General features: G+C 45.4%; 1 protein-coding gene across 1 annotated transcript in view; it reads left to right on the plus strand.

Moving 5' to 3' along the window:
• Positions 1-20,000, plus strand: part of dapk1 (death-associated protein kinase 1) — a 233,826-nt gene that overhangs the window by 118,514 nt on the left and 95,312 nt on the right. The window contains exons 6-7 of the mRNA XM_061896021.1: positions 1,024-1,072; positions 1,153-1,179. Coding sequence (XP_061752005.1) covers positions 1,024-1,072; positions 1,153-1,179 — 76 coding nt within the window. The remainder of the gene's footprint in view (positions 1-1,023; positions 1,073-1,152; positions 1,180-20,000) is intronic.

Consider the following 20,000-nt stretch of genomic DNA (forward strand, 5'->3'; position numbering starts at 1 on the left):
AGAATCCTTTGCATCCATGACGATTCCTGACTATATTATAGACCCCACTAGCAGCAAACCCCATAACCCCCACCCCTGTGCGTAGGTAAGGTGGGCGGGGGTGGTGGCGCGGGGGTGTAAAGTATATTCAGGATGTGTGATGGATGCAAAGGATTCTGGGTATTTGTTGTCTTGCGTTCATGTTGTCTTACTGTGAGGATTTTCTCCCGACATGTGTTTGTCATTCTTGTTTGGTGTGGCTTCACAGCGTGGCGCATATTAGTAAGAGTGTTAATATTGTTTATATCACAACCATTAGTGTACTCTGTATCACCCAGTATGCCCTTCGATCTTGAACACGTAGCTGCGGAAGCTGCACACAACATGTTGCTGGACTGGCAAACGGTCCGTACATGTTGTTGAAGGTGTCAAAGGCAATGGGGTTCACAGCACGCCCTTATTCTCGTTATCTGAAGGAGCACCATCGGATATTCGCGAGAACATTGGCGGCTGCCATTACCTTCTTTACTTTGTGACATGGGTTCAAACTAGCTCTTTTAGTGGTAAAGGTCGCCGACTCCGGGTATATAACAACGGGCGGTTGCGGTTCTGATAAAATGTTGCTTCGGGTGGATGGCGGGTGGATGACGACTTTAGTGATGCGGTTGCGGATGGTATAATCCGCGGATCTCTAATATATATATATATATATTTTTTTGTCATCTTTTTGCATTTTTTATACATTTTTGAAAAAGCTCCAGGGAGGCACAAGGGCGGCGATAAAGATCCGCGCGTTGCCGACCCCCCGAGTTAGTATCATGCCCATCGAGAAGATGTGTCCACAATGATGCAATGTAAAGCTGCAGCTTCAAAAGCCGGCGTTTGAGCGCCTCTTCTCTGGAAAGTAGAGCAGCGAGGGAGTGAGATGATAGATCCTTCTCCCACTTTGTGCTCGTAAAACAAACTCGAGTGAGGCAAATTTCTGTTGCAACGTCATTAAAAAGTCACCTGTGTCACCTTTTTTTGTCAACATTCGCCCCGCAGCTCCCGAGGTGGTGAACTACGAACCTCTGGGCTTGGAGGCAGACATGTGGTAGGTCATCAGACATCTGCCATCAAGTCAAAGTTGCACGCACGTTCTCACCGACTCTTCTCTCTCCTCCTTTCTTTTAGGAGCGTTGGCGTGATAACCTACATTCTGTAAGTAGTGGCACCTGTCACCTCCGGCTCATTTACCTCCTCCTTTGCCGCCCAGGCGCTGTCACTCACTAAACATTGTTTTGTCGTTCTTGTTTTTTTTTAAGACGTACAAGGTGGGGTTTTTTTCCCCACATAGCTGTTGTTGTGGAACTATGTGCACCACTGGAATGCGTGTTGTTTGGGTGGAACCTATAGTGTGGACCCCTGACTCATTAGGGCTTGTTCTTTTGGTTTCTATCCATCCATCCGTCCATCCATCCATTTTTTACCGCTTATTCCCTTTTGGGTTGGTCGGGGGCTCGCTGGAGCCTATCTCAGCTGCATTCGGGCGGAAGGCGGGGTACACCCTGGACAAGTCGCCACCTCATCGCAGGGCCAACACAGATAGACAGACTACATTCATTACCTCAAAATGTCAATCAATCAATCAATCAATCAATCAATGTTTATTTATATAGCCCCAAATCACAAATGTCTCAAAGGACTGCACAAATCATTACGACTACAACATCCTCGGAAGAACCCACAAAAGGGCAAGGAAAACTCACACCCAGGGGGCAGGGAGAATTCACATTCAGTGGGACGCCAGTGACAATGCTGACTATAAGAAACCTTGGAGAGGACCTCAGATGTGGGCAACCCCCCCCCTCTAGGGGACCGAAAGCAATGGATGTCGAGCGGGTCTAACATGATACTGTGAAAGTTCAATCCATAGTGGCTCCAAGACAGCAGTGAGAGTCCCGTCCACAGGAAACCATCTCAAGCGGATCAGCAGCGTAGAGATGTCCCCAACCGATACAGGCGAGCGGTCCATCCTGGGTCCCGACGAGCGGTCCATCCTGGGTCTCGACTCTGGACAGTCAGTACTTCATCCATGGTCATCGGACCGGACCCCCTCCACAAGGGAGGGGGGGGCATAGGAGAAAGAAAAGAAGCGGCAGATCAACTGGTCTAAAAAGGAGGTCTATTTAAAGGCTAGAGTATACAGATGAGTTTTAAGATGAGACTTAAATGCTTCTACTGAGGTAGCATCTCGAACTGTTACCGGGAGGGCATTCCAGAGTACTGGAGCCCGAACGGAAAACGCTCTATAGCCCGCAGACTTTTTTTGAGCTCTAGGAATCACTAATAAGCCGGAGTCTTTTGAACGCAGATTTCTTGCCGGGACATACGGTACAATACAATCGGCAAGATAGGCTGGAGCTAGACCGTGTAGTATTTTATACGTAAGTAGTAAAACCTTAAAGTCACATCTTAAGTGCACAGGAAGCCAGTGCACTTAAAAAAAAAAAAAATTGCCTCCTCTGCGCCATCTCGGAGTCGGCCCCCGGCGTTCCCCGCCTCGCTGCAGGTCTGCCGGCCACGCCTCCCCACATATATTAACCCTGGAAAAAAAACATTTAAAAAAAAAAAATTTCATTGAGATATTCCAAAAAAATCTGCTATTTATACATATTATTAGATATTTATCCATCCATCCATCCATTTTCTACTGCTTATTCCCTTCGGGGTCGGCGGGGGGTCGCTGGAGCCTATCTCAGCTGCATTCGGGCGGAAGGCGGGGTACACCCTGGACAAGTCGCCACCTCATCGCAGGGTCAAGACAGATAGACAGACTACATTCATTACCTCAAAATGTGCAATTAAAAAAAAAAAAAATTGCCTCCTCTGCGCCATCTCGGAGTCGGCCCCCGGCGTTCCCCCGCCTCGCTGCAGGTCTGCCGGCCACGCCTCCTCACATATATTAACCCTGGGAAAAAAACATTTAAAAAAAATAATTTCATTGAGATATTCCAAAAAAATCTGCTATTTATACATATTATTAGATATTTATCCATCCATCCATCCATTTTCTACTGCTTATTCCCTTTGGGTTGGCGGGGGCTCGCTGGAGCCTATCTCAGCTGCATTCGGGCGGAAGGCGGGGTACACCCTGGACAAGTCGCCACCTCATCGCAGGGCCAAGGCAGATAGACAGACTACATTCATTACCTCAAAATGTGCACTTAAAAAAAAAAATTGCCTCCTCCGCGCCATCTCGGAGTCGGCCCCCGGCGTTCCCCGCCTCGCTGCAGGTCTGCCGGCCACGCCTCCCCACATATATTAACCCTGGAAAAAAAACATTAAAAAAAATAATTTCATTGAGATATTCCAAAAAAGTCTGCTATTTATACATATTATTAGATATTTATCCATCCATCCATCCATTTTCTACTGCTTATTCCCTTTGGGTTGGTCGGGGGCTCGCTGGAGCCTATCTCAGCTGCATTCGGGCGGAAGGCGGGCTACACCCTGGACAAGTCGCCACCTCATCGCAGGGCCAAGACAGATAGACAGACTACATTCATTACCTCAAAATGTGCAATTAAAAAAAAAAAAATTGCCTCCTCTGCGCCATCTCGGAGTCGGCCCCCGGCGTTCCCCCGCCTCGCTGCAGGTCTGCCGGCCACGCCTCCTCACATATATTAACCCTGGAAAAAAAAATGTTATAAAAAAATAATTTCATTGAGATATTCCAAAAAAATCTGCTATTTATACATATTATTAGATATTTATCCATCCATCCATCCATTTTCTACTGCTTATTCCCTTCGGGGTCGGCGGGGGGTCGCTGGAGCCTATCTCAGCTGCATTCGGGCGGAAGGCGGGGTACACCCTGGACAAGTCGCCACCTCATCGCAGGGTCAAGACAGATAGACAGACTACATTCATTACCTCAAAATGTGCAATTAAAAAAAAAAAAAATTGCCTCCTCTGCGCCATCTCGGAGTCGGCCCCCGGCGTTCCCCCGCCTTGCTGCAGGTCTGCCGGCCACGCCTCCTCACATATATTAACCCTGGGAAAAAAACATTTAAAAAAAATAATTTCATTGAGATATTCCAAAAAAATCTGCTATTTATACATATTATTAGATATTTATCCATCCATCCATCCATTTTCTACTGCTTATTCCCTTTGGGTTGGCGGGGGGTCGCTGTAGCCTATCTCAGCTGCATTCGGGCGGAAGGCGGGGTACACCCTGGACAAGTCGCCACCTCATCGCAGGGCCAAGACAGATAGACAGACTACATTCATTACCTCAAAATGTGCAATTAAAAAAAAAAAAATTGCCTCCTCTGCGCCATCTCGGAGTCGGCCCCCGGCGTTCCCCCGCCTCGCTGCAGGTCTGCCGGCCACGCCTCCCCACATATATTAACCCTGGAAAAAAAACATTTAAAAAAAATAATTTCATTGAGATATTCCAAAAAAATCTGCTATTTATACATATTATTAGATATTTATCCATCCATCCATCCATTTTCTACTGCTTATTCCCTTTGGGTTGGCGGGGGCTCGCTGGAGCCTATCTCAGCTGCATTCGGGCGGAAGGCGGGGTACACCCTGGACAAGTCGCCACCTCATCGCAGGGCCAAGGCAGATAGACAGACTACATTCATTACCTCAAAATGTGCACTTAAAAAAAAAAATTGCCTCCTCCGCGCCATCTCGGAGTCGGCCCCCGGCGTTCCCCGCCTCGCTGCAGGTCTGCCGGCCACGCCTCCTCACATATATTAACCCTGGAAAAAAAACATTAAAAAAAATAATTTCATTGAGATATTCCAAAAAAGTCTGCTATTTATACATATTATTAGATATTTATCCATCCATCCATCCATTTTCTACTGCTTATTCCCTTTGGGTTGGTCGGGGGCTCGCTGGAGCCTATCTCAGCTGCATTCGGGCGGAAGGCGGGCTACACCCTGGACAAGTCGCCACCTCATCGCAGGGCCAAGACAGATAGACAGACTACATTCATTACCTCAAAATGTGCAATTAAAAAAAAAAAAATTGCCTCCTCTGCGCCATCTCGGAGTCGGCCCCCGGCGTTCCCCCGCCTCGCTGCAGGTCTGCCGGCCACGCCTCCCCACATATATTAACCCTGGAAAAAAAACATTAAAAAAAATAATTTCATTGAGATATTCCAAAAAAGTCTGCTATTTATACATATTATTAGATATTTATCCATCCATCCATCCATTTTCTACTGCTTATTCCCTTTGGGTTGGTCGGGGGCTCGCTGGAGCCTATCTCAGCTGCATTCGGGCGGAAGGCGGGGTACACCCTGGACAAGTCGCCACCTCATCGCAGGGCCAAGGCAGATAGACAGACTACATTCATTACCTCAAAATGTGCACTTAAAAAAAAAAATTGCCTCCTCCGCGCCATCTCGGAGTCGGCCCCCGGCGTTCCCCGCCTCGCTGCAGGTCTGCCGGCCACGCCTCCCCACATATATTAACCCTGGAAAAAAAACATTAAAAAAAATAATTTCATTGAGATATTCCAAAAAAGTCTGCTATTTATACATATTATTAGATATTTATCCATCCATCCATCCATTTTCTACTGCTTATTCCCTTTGGGTTGGTCGGGGGCTCGCTGGAGCCTATCTCAGCTGCATTCGGGCGGAAGGCGGGCTACACCCTGGACAAGTCGCCACCTCATCGCAGGGCCAAGACAGATAGACAGACTACATTCATTACCTCAAAATGTGCAATTAAAAAAAAAAAAATTGCCTCCTCTGCGCCATCTCGGAGTCGGCCCCCGGCGTTCCCCCGCCTCGCTGCAGGTCTGCCGGCCACGCCTCCTCACATATATTAACCCTGGAAAAAAAAATGTTATAAAAAAATAATTTCATTGAGATATTCCAAAAAAATCTGCTATTTATACATATTATTAGATATTTATCCATCCATCCATCCATTTTCTACTGCTTATTCCCTTCGGGGTCGGCGGGGGGTCGCTGGAGCCTATCTCAGCTGCATTCGGGCGGAAGGCGGGGTACACCCTGGACAAGTCGCCACCTCATCGCAGGGTCAAGACAGATAGACAGACTACATTCATTACCTCAAAATGTGCAATTAAAAAAAAAAAAAATTGCCTCCTCTGCGCCATCTCGGAGTCGGCCCCCGGCGTTCCCCCGCCTTGCTGCAGGTCTGCCGGCCACGCCTCCTCACATATATTAACCCTGGGAAAAAAACATTTAAAAAAAATAATTTCATTGAGATATTCCAAAAAAATCTGCTATTTATACATATTATTAGATATTTATCCATCCATCCATCCATTTTCTACTGCTTATTCCCTTTGGGTTGGCGGGGGGTCGCTGTAGCCTATCTCAGCTGCATTCGGGCGGAAGGCGGGGTACACCCTGGACAAGTCGCCACCTCATCGCAGGGCCAAGACAGATAGACAGACTACATTCATTACCTCAAAATGTGCAATTAAAAAAAAAAAAATTGCCTCCTCTGCGCCATCTCGGAGTCGGCCCCCGGCGTTCCCCCGCCTCGCTGCAGGTCTGCCGGCCACGCCTCCCCACATATATTAACCCTGGAAAAAAAACATTTAAAAAAAATAATTTCATTGAGATATTCCAAAAAAATCTGCTATTTATACATATTATTAGATATTTATCCATCCATCCATCCATTTTCTACTGCTTATTCCCTTTGGGTTGGCGGGGGCTCGCTGGAGCCTATCTCAGCTGCATTCGGGCGGAAGGCGGGGTACACCCTGGACAAGTCGCCACCTCATCGCAGGGCCAAGGCAGATAGACAGACTACATTCATTACCTCAAAATGTGCACTTAAAAAAAAAAATTGCCTCCTCCGCGCCATCTCGGAGTCGGCCCCCGGCGTTCCCCGCCTCGCTGCAGGTCTGCCGGCCACGCCTCCTCACATATATTAACCCTGGAAAAAAAACATTAAAAAAAATAATTTCATTGAGATATTCCAAAAAAGTCTGCTATTTATACATATTATTAGATATTTATCCATCCATCCATCCATTTTCTACTGCTTATTCCCTTTGGGTTGGTCGGGGGCTCGCTGGAGCCTATCTCAGCTGCATTCGGGCGGAAGGCGGGCTACACCCTGGACAAGTCGCCACCTCATCGCAGGGCCAAGACAGATAGACAGACTACATTCATTACCTCAAAATGTGCAATTAAAAAAAAAAAAATTGCCTCCTCTGCGCCATCTCGGAGTCGGCCCCCGGCGTTCCCCCGCCTCGCTGCAGGTCTGCCGGCCACGCCTCCTCACATATATTAACCCTGGAAAAAAAAATGTTATAAAAAAATAATTTCATTGAGATATTCCAAAAAAATCTGCTATTTATACATATTATTAGATATCTATCCATCCATCCATCCATTTCCTACTGCTTATTCCCTTCGGGGTCGCCGGGGGTGCTGGAGCCTATCTCAGCTGCAATTCGGGCGGAAGGCGGGGTACACCCTGGACAAGTCGCCACCTCATCGCAGGGCCAAGACAGATAGACAGACTACATTCATTACCTCAAAATTAGCACTTTTTTTGTGAGGACTGGTGGGCATGGTAATGCCGGGTTTGTCCCTCCGTGGATGCGATGACGTGAACACAACAAAAGGTAGGATCTTAAAATATTTATTTAACAAAAAGAGAGCTCTGAACAGAAATGCTGGAGCTAATAAAAAGGCAAACCAAAAACGCTAGTATGAAAACTAGGAAATACAAACAGAAAACTAAACTTGGCATGAAAGCACAAATGAGAAAACAAATCATCAGTAAGAAAACTGGAATAATCAAGTGGCATAGCATGAGAGCTAGCGAGAATAAAAATAGAAAAAGTAGCAGTCGTCACTTGTTGCATGAGAGCAATTTATGAACCCAGGAAAGAGGCTGTCTTAAATAGGAGGGTGATTAGACAAAACAGGTGTGTGTGGACCGGGATTGGCAGGTGGACTGATGAGTTACCATGGTGACAGGCTAAACAGGAAATAAACAGTCACTTGATGGAGAGTGATACCAGAAAGGAAAAATAACTAATATGTCTAGATACTAGCAGCGGATCGCAACATTTTTAAAACAAAAATTGCCTCCTCAGCGCCATCTCGGAGTCAGCCTCCGGCGTTCCCCGCCTCGTTGCAGGTCCGCCGGCCACGCCTCCTCACACATATTAACCCTGGGAAAAAAAATATTATAAAAAAATAATTTCATTGAGATATTCCCAAAAAATCTGCTATTTATATATATTTTTAGATATTTATGTATTCATTCATCATTTTTTCTACCGCTTTGGGAGTGCGGGGGGTTCTGGAGCCTATCTCAGCTGCAATTCGGGCGGAAGGCAGGGTACACCCTGGACAAAAACATTTAAATATTTTTTTTTAAAATTCATTTCATTGATATATTCCCCCAAAAAAATCCTGCTATTCATATACATTATTAGATATTTATCTATAATAATCCAAGTATATCATTGTCCGTCCATCCATCCATTTTCTACCGCTTATTCCCTTTGGGGTGGCGGGGGGTTCTGGAGCCTCTCTCAGCTGCAATTCGGGCGGAAGGCGGAGTACACCCTGGACAAGTCGCCACCTCATCGCAGGGCCAACACAGATAGACAGACAACATTCACACTCACATTCACACACTAGGGCCAATTTAGTGTTGCCAATCAACCTATCCCCAGGTGCATGTCTTTGGCGGTGGGAGGGTGGACATGCAAACGCCTCGCTGCAGATCCGCCGGCCACGCCTCCTCACATATGTTAACCCTGAAAAAAAACATTTAAAAAAAAAATGCATTTCATTGATATATTCCCCCAAAAAATCCTGGTATTCATATATATTATTAAATATATATCTATAATAATGCAAGTATATAAATGTCCGTCCATCCATCCATTTCCTACCGCTTATTCCCTTTGTGGTTGCGGGGGGTGCTGGAGCCTATCTCAGCTGCAATTCTGGCGGAAGGCGGCGTACACCATGGACAAGTCGCCACCTCATCGCAGGGCCAACACAATTAGACAGACAACATTCACACTCACATTCACAGGGAACCCACGCAGTCATGGGGCGGACATGCAAACGCCTCGCTGCAGGTCCGCCGGCCACACCTCCTCACATGTAAAAAAAACATTTAAACATAAAAAAAAAAAAAAAAAATATTCCACACAAAAAAATCCTGCTATTTATATATATTATTCGATATTTATTAGGGATGCACCGAAATGAAAATTTGTGGCCGAAACCGAAGCCGAATAAAATTTAAACGCTTGGCCGAAGGCCGAATACCGAATAATGAATGCAGTTTTTCACCATTTTTTTATATTGCATAAATAGCCTAGAATAAATATTTAGACATGTTTTTCAAATAAAGTAACTTTGTATTGAATATTGACATTTTTTTAATAATCCAGTAGCCTTTGCTTTTCAAAAAAAAGCACAAAGTTTTTCATTTATATTAGGCCTTCAAACAAAACATGCATTCCAAAAAAAAGATAAAGTGCATTAAAGTGGATAAACCCACAACAAATGAATTATTGTCCTTTTGGCAAAAGTCTGCTTAGCCACAGTAGATATGCTAATAATGTAAACAGAAGGCTCAAGTAAATCTCAATTAAGTGTGTGCTTGTAACCTCATACACTTATACAGGTACACAACATATCCCAACGTCACTGCGCGTTGGTTGATTGCGTCACCGCGTCAAAAAATTGCGTCACACGCCACTATTCGGGTCTCCCCATGTCTAGCATTAAAAGATTACAGTTGGTACAAAATGCGGCTGCTAGACTTTTGACAAGAACAAGAAAGTTTGATCACATTACGCCTGTACTGGCTCACCTGCACTGGCTTCCTGTGCACTTAAGATGTGACTTTAAGGTTTTACTACTTACGTATAAAATACTACACGGTCTAGCTCCATCCTATCTTGCCGATTGTATTGTACCATATGTCCCGGCAAGAAATCTGCCTTCAAAAGACTCCGGCTTATTAGTGATTCCTAGAGCCCAAAAAAAGTCTGCGGGCTATAGAGCGTTTTCCGTTCGGGCTCCAGTACTCTGGAATGCCCTCCCGGTAACAGTTCGAGATGCTACCTCAGTAGAAGCATTTAAGTCTCACCTTAAAACTCATCTGTATACTTTAGCCTTTAAATAGACCTCCTTTTTAGACCAGTTGATCTGCCGCTTCTTTTCTTTCTCCTATGTCCCCCTATGTCCCCCCTCCCTTGTGGAGGGGGTCCGGTCCGATGACCATGGATGAAGTACTGGCTGACCCAGGATGGACCGCTCGCCTGTGTATCGGTTGGGGACATCTCTACGCTGCTGATCCGCTTGAGATGGTTTCCTGTGGACGGGACTCTCGCTGCTGTCTTGGATCCGCTTGAACTGAACTCTCGCGGCTGTGTTGGAGCCACTATGGATTGAACTTTCACAGCATCATGTTAGACCCGCTCGACATCCATTGCTTTCGGTCCCCTAGAGGGGGGGGGTTGCCCACATCTGAGGTCCTCTCCAAGGTTTCTCATAGTCAGCATTGTCACTGGCGTCCCACTGGATGTGAATTCTCCCTGCCCACTGGGTGTGAGTTTTCCTTGCCCTTTTGTGGGTTCTTCCGAGGATGTCGTAGTCGTAATGATTTGTGCAGTCCTTTGAGACATTTGTGATTTGGGGCTATATAAATAAACATTGATTGATTGATTGACTATTCGGCCTTGTTTTTAACCGAAGGCCGAATGTGGCTTTTTTGCCATATTCGGCCGAATATATTCGGTTACCGATTAATCGGTGCATCCCTAATATTTATCTATAGTAATCCAAGTATATAAATGTTTTGCATGTAATTAATATAACAAAATGTCCTTTTTTTCCCCTCTGAGAGTGGCCCCTCATACTATTTTGTATTGACGCGGAAATGTCTGCACACCTATTATGCTTGTCAGCCGCACTCTTAGACAGAAAATCAATCAATCAATCAATGTTTATTTATATAGCCCCAAATCACAAATGTCTCAAAGGACTGCACAAATCATTACGACTACAACATCCTCGGAAGAACCCACAAAAGGGCAAGGAAAACTCACACCCAGTGGGCAGGGAGAATTCACATTCAGTGGGACGCCAGCGACAATGCTGACTATGAGAAACCTTGGAGAGGACCTCAGATGTGGGCAACCCCCCCCCTCTAGGGGACCGAAAGCAATGGATGTCGAGCGGGTCTAACATGATACTGTGAAAGTTCAATCCATAGTGGCTCCAAGACAGCAGTGAGAGTCCCGTCCACAGGAAACCATCTCAAGCGGATCAGCAGCGTAGAGATGTCCCCAACCGATACAGGCGAGCGGTCCATCCTGGGTCCCGACGAGCGGTCCATCCTGGGTCTCGACTCTGGACAGTCAGTACTTCATCCATGGTCATCGGACCGGACCCCCTCCACAAGGGAGGGGGGGACATAGGAGAAAGAAAAGAAGCGGCAGATCAACTGGTCTAAAAAGGAGGTCTATTTAAAGGCTAGAGTATACAGATGAGTTTTAAGATGAGACTTAAATGCCTGCAGACGCGTTTTTAAACGAGGCGGCCTCGTCAAAGTCGGCGCCCCTCAAGTTCAATCAATCAATCAATCAATGTTTACTTATATAGCCCTAAATCACTAGTGTCTCAAAGGGCTGCACAAACCACCACGACATCCTTGGTAGGCCCATATAAGGGCAAGGAATCTCACACCCAGTGGGAGAGCGGGTCTAACATGATACTGTGAAAGTTCAATCCACAATGGATCCAACACAGTCGCGAGAGTCCAGTCCAAAGCGGATCCAACACAGCAGCGAGAGTCCCGTTCACAGCGGAGCCAGCAGGAAACCATCCCAAGCGGAGGCGGATCAGCAGCGCAGAGATGTCCCCAGCCGATACACAGGCAAGCAGTACATGGCCACCGGATCGGACCGGACCCCCTCCACAAGGGAGCGGGGGGACATAGGAGAAAAAGAAAAGAAGCGGCAGATCAACTGGTCTAAAAAGCAGGTTTATTTAAAGGCTAGAGTTTACAAATTAGTTTTAAGGTGAGACTTAAATGTTTCTACTGAGGTAGCATCTCGAACTGTTACCGGGAGGGCATTCCAGAGTACTGGAGCCCGAACGGAAAACGCTCTATAGCCCGCAGACTTTTTTTGGGCTTTGGGAATCACTAATAAGCCGGAGTCCTTTGAACGCAGATTTCTTGCCGGGACATATGGTACAATACAATCGGCAAGATAGGATGGAGCTAAAGTTCAACTGCAGTTTGCCCGGCGACATCTCTCTTTGACGCCGGGCACCTCCTTCCCGAGGGCTTCTGCTCGACTCCCACGCACGCCGTCGGCCTTCGGGGAGCAAGACACCTACGCCGGGCTGCAACACACAACATGTGCACACTCACTAAGTGCATTTCCCGCAGAAGGACGAGGTCGAGCTGTTTGTAGCCGTTCCTTTTCCTCAACGGTTTACGCAATAACTGGCGAGATGAACGTTGCCGCGGCAGCCATGACAAAAAACCCAGTCATCGTTTTTGTCTCGCGTAAATGTGCCGCTGATGCAAATGCATCGGTTAAATGCACTTCGTGTTCTCCACCCACACAACGCAGAGAAAATAGAATAGTTTATTGCTGGGAAGTGATTTTTTTTTTTTTTTTTTTTGTTCATCAGTAGTGGCTGGGTTTGTGGAGGTGTCGCTTCCTTCTCCTAAATATCACTAAAAGTTCCCTAAAGCTGTGTTTTTCAGTCTTTTTGTGTTGAAAAAATCCAGAGACACACTTTCAGCAGAAATCATTAATATTCCACTGACAGTAAAAAGTCGTTGTCGCAATTGTTGGATGTGGCTTTAAAGCATAATCAACCGTGCATCAATATAGTTCTTGTCTCAAAGTAGGTGTACTGTAGAGATGCGCGGTTTGCGGTCTCGTCCGGGGCGGTTGACATGACGACGAAATAGATTTTAATTAGATTCGGGCGGGTGGCGGTTGAACCATCCGGATATATTTGATATGAAATGATAGTGAAATTAAACAATGGATGTCCGCTAACTTTTTGCAACTCAACGCCAAAAAAACGGAAATGCTGATTATCGGTCCTGCTAGACACCGACCTCTATTTAATGATACAACTCTAACATTTGACAACCAAACAATTAAACAAGGTGACTCGGTAAAGAATCTGGTTGTTATCTTCGACCCAACTCTGTCCTTTGAGGCACACATTAAAAGCGTTACTAAAACCGCCTTCTTTCAACTCCGTAATATCGCTAAAATTTGCTCCATTCTGTCCACTAAAGACGCTGAGATCATTATCCATGCGTTTGTTACGTCTCGTCTCGATTACTGTAACGTATTATTTTCGGGTCTCCCCATGTCTAGCATTAAAAGATTACAGTTGGTACAAAATGCGGCTGCTAGACTTTTGACAAGAACAAGAAAATGTTTGATCATATTACGCCTGTACTGGCTCACCTGCACTGGCTTCCTGTGCACTTAAGATGTGACTTTAAGGTTTTACTACTTACGTATAAAATACTACACGGCCTAGTTCCATCCTATCTTGCCGATTGTATTGTACCATATGTCCCGGCAAGAAATTTGCGTTCAAAGGACTCCGGCTTGTTAGTGATTCCCAAAGCCCAAAAAGAGTCTGCGGGCTATAGAGCGTTTTCCGTTCGGGCTCCAGTACTCTGGAATGCCCTCCTGGTAAAAGTTCGAGATGCCACCTCAGTAGAAGCATTTAAGTCTCACCTTAAAACTCATTTGTATACTCTAGCCTTTAAATAGACTCCCTTTTTAGACCAGTTGATCTGCCGTTTCTTTTCTTTTTCTCCTATGTCCCACTCTCCCTTGTGGAGGGGGTCCGGTCCGATCCGGTGGCCATGTACTGCTTGCCTGTGTATCGGCTGGGGACATCTCTGCGCTGCTGATCCGCCTCCGCTTGGGATGGTTTCCTGCTGGCTCCGCTGTGAACGGGACTCTCGCTGCTGTGTTGGATCCGCTTTGGACTGGACTCTCGCAACTGTGTTGGATCCATTATGGATTGAACTTTCACAGTATCATGTTAAACCCGCTCGACATCCATTGCTTTCCTCCTCTCCAAGGTTCTCATAGTCATCATTGTCACCGACGTCCCACTGGGTGTGAGTTTTCCTTGCCCTTATGTGGGCCTACCGAGGATGTCGTAGTGGTTTGTGCAGCCCTTTGAGACACTAGTGATTTAGGGCTATATAAGTAAACATTGATTGATTGATTGATTGATATACATGGTTCTGGGATCGGTATCCTTTGCCATTCAAAGAGCCATTTAAGACCCGTGTCTAAACCGGAGAAGACAATAGGAGACGCTATTATTCTCTTGAATGACTGCCGGCAGTCACCCAGATAATAAGTATTAGGGCGTCCCATGAAGCCATTGGCTTTGTCGCCTGCTACAACATGTACGATCTGCTTGTCAGTCCAGCGTCATGTTGTGTGTGGTTTCCGCGGCAACACGCACTCGATTGCAAGGCATACTGGGTGACACAGAGTACACTAATGGTTGTGATATAAACAATTTTAACACTCTTGGTAATATGCGCCACGCTGTGAAGCCACACCAATTAAGAACGACAAACACATTTTGGGAGAACATCCTCACAGTAACACAACATAAACGCAACACAACAAATACCCAGAATCCTTTGTATTCATGACACACCCTGACTATTTTATACACCCCGCTAGCAGCAAACCCCCCGTGCGTCGGTAAGGTGGGCGGGGTTGGGGGTGCGGGGGTGTAAAATATATTCAGGAAGTGTCACGGATACAAAGACTTCCGGGTATTTCTTGTGTTGCGTTTATGTTGTGTTACTGTGAGGATGTCCTCCCGAAATGTGTTTGTCAATCTTGTACTGTGTGGCTTCACAGCGTGGCACATATTAGTAAGTGTTAAAGTTGTTTATATCACAACCATCAGTGTACTCTTTCAATCTTGTACGTGTAATTGCGGAAGCTGCACACAACATGTTGCCGGACCAACGATCGGTTCGTACATGTTGTTGAAGGTGTCTAAGGCTTCACAGCACGCCCATATTCTTGTCATCAGGATGAACGCTATTGGATAGTCGCGAGAATGTTAACGGTTCTACTTGTCTTTATTACTCTGTGAAACGGGTTTAAATAGCTCTGTGGGTGGTAAAGGCGGCCAACCTCTGATATTTTTCAGCGGGCGGTTGGCGGGCGGTTACGGTCCTGTTTAAATGTTGGTTCGGGTGGACGGCGGGTGGATGACGACTTTGGCGATGCGGTTGCGGATGATATAATTGCCTATCCGCGCATCTCTAGTGTACTGTCAAAACCTGTCACATCACGCCGTGACTTATTTTGAATTTTTTTTCTGTGTAGTGTTTTAGTTCTTGTCTCGCGTTCCTATTTTGGTGGCTTTTTCTCTTCTTTTGGCATTTTCTTGCAGCAGTTTCATGTCTTCCTTTGAGCGATATTTCCCCGCATCTACTTTGTTTTAGCAATCAAGAATATTTCAGTAGTTTTTATCCGTCTTTGTGGGGACGTTGTCGATTGTCGTGTCACGTTCGGATGTACATTGTGGACGCCGTATTTGCTCCACAGTAAGTCTTTGCTGTCGTCCAGCATTCTGTTTTTGTGTAATTTGTAGCAAGTTTAGTTTTAGTTTGGTTCTGCATAGCCTTCCCTAAGCTTCAATGCCTTTTCTTAGGGCAGGGGTCGGCAACCTAAAATGTTGAAAGAGCCATACTGGACCAAAAATACAAGAACCAATATGTCTGGAGCCGCGAAAAAATAAAAGCCATATTACATACAGATCGTGTGTCATGAGATATAAATTGAATTAAGAGGACTTAAGGGAACCAAATGAGCTCAAATATAGCTACAAATGAGGCATAATGATGCAATATGTACATATAGCCAGCCTAAATAGCATGTTAGCATCAATTAGCTTGCAGTCATGCGGTGACCAAACATGCCTGACTGGCACTCCACACAGGTCAATAACGTCAACAAAACTCACCTTTGTGCATTCATGCACAACGTTAAAAGTTTGGTGGACAAAATGAGACAAAAAAGAAGTGGTATAAAACACGTCTTAGGAAGTCGGAGAAAGTTATACATGTAAAGACACTAGGGTGAGTTCAAGGACCGCCGAAATTAGTAGGACAAAACGGCGCTCGCCAAATACTCGAATCAGTGAAGCATGTTTAATTTAAACAGTGGGCTTTATAACAATTAGGGAGGTTTGTGTCATGTTTGTCCTCCTACAGAAACTATATTAAAACAAAATATATTTTTTATAATTTTTCCTCTCATTTTTTTCATTTTTCATACATTTTGGAAAAAGCTCCAGAGAGCCACTAGGGCGGCGCTAAAGATAGAGCTGCGGGTTGCCGACCCCCGTCTTAGGGGCACTCACCTTTTGTCTATTCTTGGTTTAAAGGGGAACATTATCAGCAGACCTATGTAAGCGTCAATATATACCTTGATGGTGCAGAAAAAAGACCATCCAATTTTTTAGCCGATTTCCGAACTCTAAATGGGTGAATTTTGGCGAATTAAACGCCTTTCTGTTTATCGCGCTGGAAGCGATGACGTCAACACATTACAAACACCGGGTCTCAGCTCTGTTATTTTTCGTTTTTTTGACTATTTTTTGGAACCTTGGAGACATCATTCCTCGACGGTGTGTTGTCGGAGGGTGTAACAACACTAACAGGGAGGGATTCAAGTTGCACCACTGGCCCCAAGATGCCAAAGTGTCTGCCGCCAGACCCCCGTTGAATGTACCAAAGTGTCTCCACATTTGACCGGCGATGCTAAGTCAGACATGGCACAGAGATGTATGGATAACCTGCAGATGCATTTGCAACGATAGTCAACGAAATCACAAAGGTGAGTTTTGTTGATGTTGACTGCCAGCTAATCGATGCTAACATGCTGCGCTAATCGATGCTAACATGCTATTTACCGGCGGTGCTAAAGCAGACATGGCACAGAGATGTATGGATAACCTGCAGATGCATTTGCAACTATATTACGTTTCCTTCCACCCACATTTAAGGCGAAACAAACACTTACCAATCAACGGATTTAAGTTGCTCCATTGTCACGAGATGCGAAAGTCCTGATCGTTTGGTCCGCACATTTTACCGGCGATGCTAACGCAGCTATTCGGCCATGCTATGGCTATGAATAGCGTCAATAGCTATTCGCTCAATAGCTTCAGTTTCTTCTTCAATATTTTCATACTCCAACCATCTGTTTCAATACATGCGTAATCTGTTGAATCGTTTAAGTCGCTGAAAACCGAGTTTGAATCCGAGCTAATGTCGCTATATCTTGCTGTGGTATTCCCATTGTTTGTTTACATTGGCAGCCCTGTGTGACGTCACAGGGAAATGGATAGTGTCTTTACAGAGAGCGAAAATAAGGCACTTTAAAGCTTTTTTTAGGGACATTCCGAGACCGGTAAAATTTTGAAAAAAACTTCAAAAAATACAACAAGTCACTGGGAACTGATTTTTATTGTTTTTAACCCTTTTGAAATTGTGATAATGTTCCCCTTTAAGCATTGGACACTGTGGAAGTCTCTTGCTTCCGGGTTCTTTGGACCACCCACCACGGACATGACAGCTGCATTCAGGGTTTTTAACTAGTCTTTTGTTTTTCAATAAAATGTCCTTTTTGTCCATTTCAGCCATACCAACTTATTTGCTCGCTCACGCTCGCTCTTCCCCCACCTGAGCACACGAATGGTTTCTCCGCTGCTTTTCAGCAAACGTGAAGTGAATTGTGAAGTGAATTATATTTATATAGCGCTTTTCTCTAGTGACTCAAAGTGCTTTACATAGTGAAACCCAATATCTAAGTTACATTTAAACCAGTGTGGGTGGCACTGGGAGCACGTGGGTAAAGTGTCTTGCCCAAGGACACAACGGCAGTGACTAGGATGGCGGAAGCGGGAATCGAACCTGCAACCCTCAAGTTGCTGGCACGGCCACTCTACCAACCGAGCTATACCGCCAAAAAAGAAGTGGCATAAAACACGTCTTGGAAAGTCGGAGAAAGTTATACCTGTAAACAAACTAGGGTGAGTTCAAGGACCGCCGAAATTAGTAGGACAAAACGGCGCTCGCCGAATACTCGAATCAGTGAAGCATGTTTAATTTAAACAGTGGACTTTATAACAATTAGGGAGGTTTGTGTCATGTTTGTCCTCCTACAGTGAAGTGAATTGTATTTATATAGCGCTTTTCTCTAGTGACTCAAAGCGCTTTACATAGTGAAACCCAATATCTAAGTTACATTTAAACCAGTGTGGGTGGCACTGGGAGCACGTGGGTAAAGTGTCTTGCCCAAGGACACAACGGCAGTGACTAGGATGGCGGAAGCGGGAATCGAACCTGCAACCCTCAAGTTGCTGGCACGGCCACTCTACCAACCGAGCTATACCGCCAAAAAAGAAGTGGCATAAAACACGTCTTAGAAAGTCGGAGAAAGTTATACCTGTAAACAAACTAGGGTGAGTTCAAGGACCGCCGAAATTAGTAGGACAAAACGGCGCTCGCCGAATACTCGAATCAGTGAAGCATGTTTAATTTAAACAATGGGCTTTATAACAATTAGGGAGGTTTGTGTCATGTTTGTCCTCCTACAGTGAAGTGAAGTGAATTGTATTTATATAGCGCTTTTCTCTAGTGACTCAAAGCGCTTTTACATAGTGAAACCCAATATCTAAGTTACATTTAAACCAGTGTGGGTGGCACTGGGAGCACGTGGGTAAAGTGTCTTGCCCAAGGACACAACGGCAGTGACTAGGATGGCGGAAGCGGGAATCGAACCTGCAACCCTCAAGTTGCTGGCACGGCCACTCTACCAACCGAGCTATACCGCCAAAAAAGAAGTGGCATAAAACACGTCTTAGAAAGTCGGAGAAAGTTATACCTGTAAACAAACTAGGGTGAGTTCAAGGACCGCCGAAATTAGTAGGACAAAACGGCGCTCGCCGAATACTCGAATCAGTGAAGCATGTTTAATTTAAACAATGGGCTTTATAACAATTAGGGAGGTTTGTGTCATGTTTGTCCTCCTACAGTGAAGTGAATTGTATTTATATAGCGCTTTTCTCTAGTGACTCAAAGCGCTTTTACATAGTGAAACCCAATATCTAAGTTACATTTAAACCAGTGTGGGTGGCACTGGGAGCAGGTGGGTAAAGTGTCTTGCCCAAGGACACAACGGCAGTGACTAGGATGGCGGAAGCGGGAATCGAACCTGCAACCCTCAAGTTGCTGGCACGGCCACTCTACCAACCGAGCTATACCGCCAAAAAAGAAGTGGCATAAAACACGTCTTAGGAAGTCGGAGAAAGTTATACCTGTAAAGACACTAGGGTGAGTTCAAGGACCGCCGAAATTAGTAGGACAAAACGGCGCTCGCCAAATACTCGAATCAGTGAAGCATGTTTAATTTAAACAATGGGCTTTATAACAATTAGGGAGGTTTGTGTCATGTTTGTCCTCCTACAGAAACTATATTTAAACAAAATATATTTTTTATCATTTTTACCCTCATCTTTTTTCATTTTTCATACATTTTGGAAAGCTCTAGAGCCGCGGGTTGCCAACCCCCGTCTTAGGGGCACTCACCTTTTGTTTATTCCTGGTTTAAGTATTGGACACTGTGGAAGTCTCTTGCTTCCGGGTTCTTTGGACCGCCCACCACGGACACGACAGCTGCATTCAGGGTTTTTAACTAGTGTTTTGTTTTTCAATAACATTTTTTTGTCCATTTCAGCCATACCAACTTATTTGCTCGCTCTTCCCCCACCTGAGCACATGAATGGTTTCTCCGCTGCTTTTCAGCAAACGTCTTTTGGGTCTGTCCGTCAATTTCACTCTCTCTTCTCCTTCTCGACTGCTACCTTTTAACAGAGCGACAGGTGATCAGACAAACACTCACAGCTGTGTCATCTACGCACTGCCGCTAATTTCAAGGCCGGT

This window comes from Nerophis ophidion, linkage group LG01 (assembly GCF_033978795.1).
Source record: "Nerophis ophidion isolate RoL-2023_Sa linkage group LG01, RoL_Noph_v1.0, whole genome shotgun sequence".
Lineage (NCBI taxonomy): Eukaryota > Metazoa > Chordata > Actinopteri > Syngnathiformes > Syngnathidae > Nerophis > Nerophis ophidion.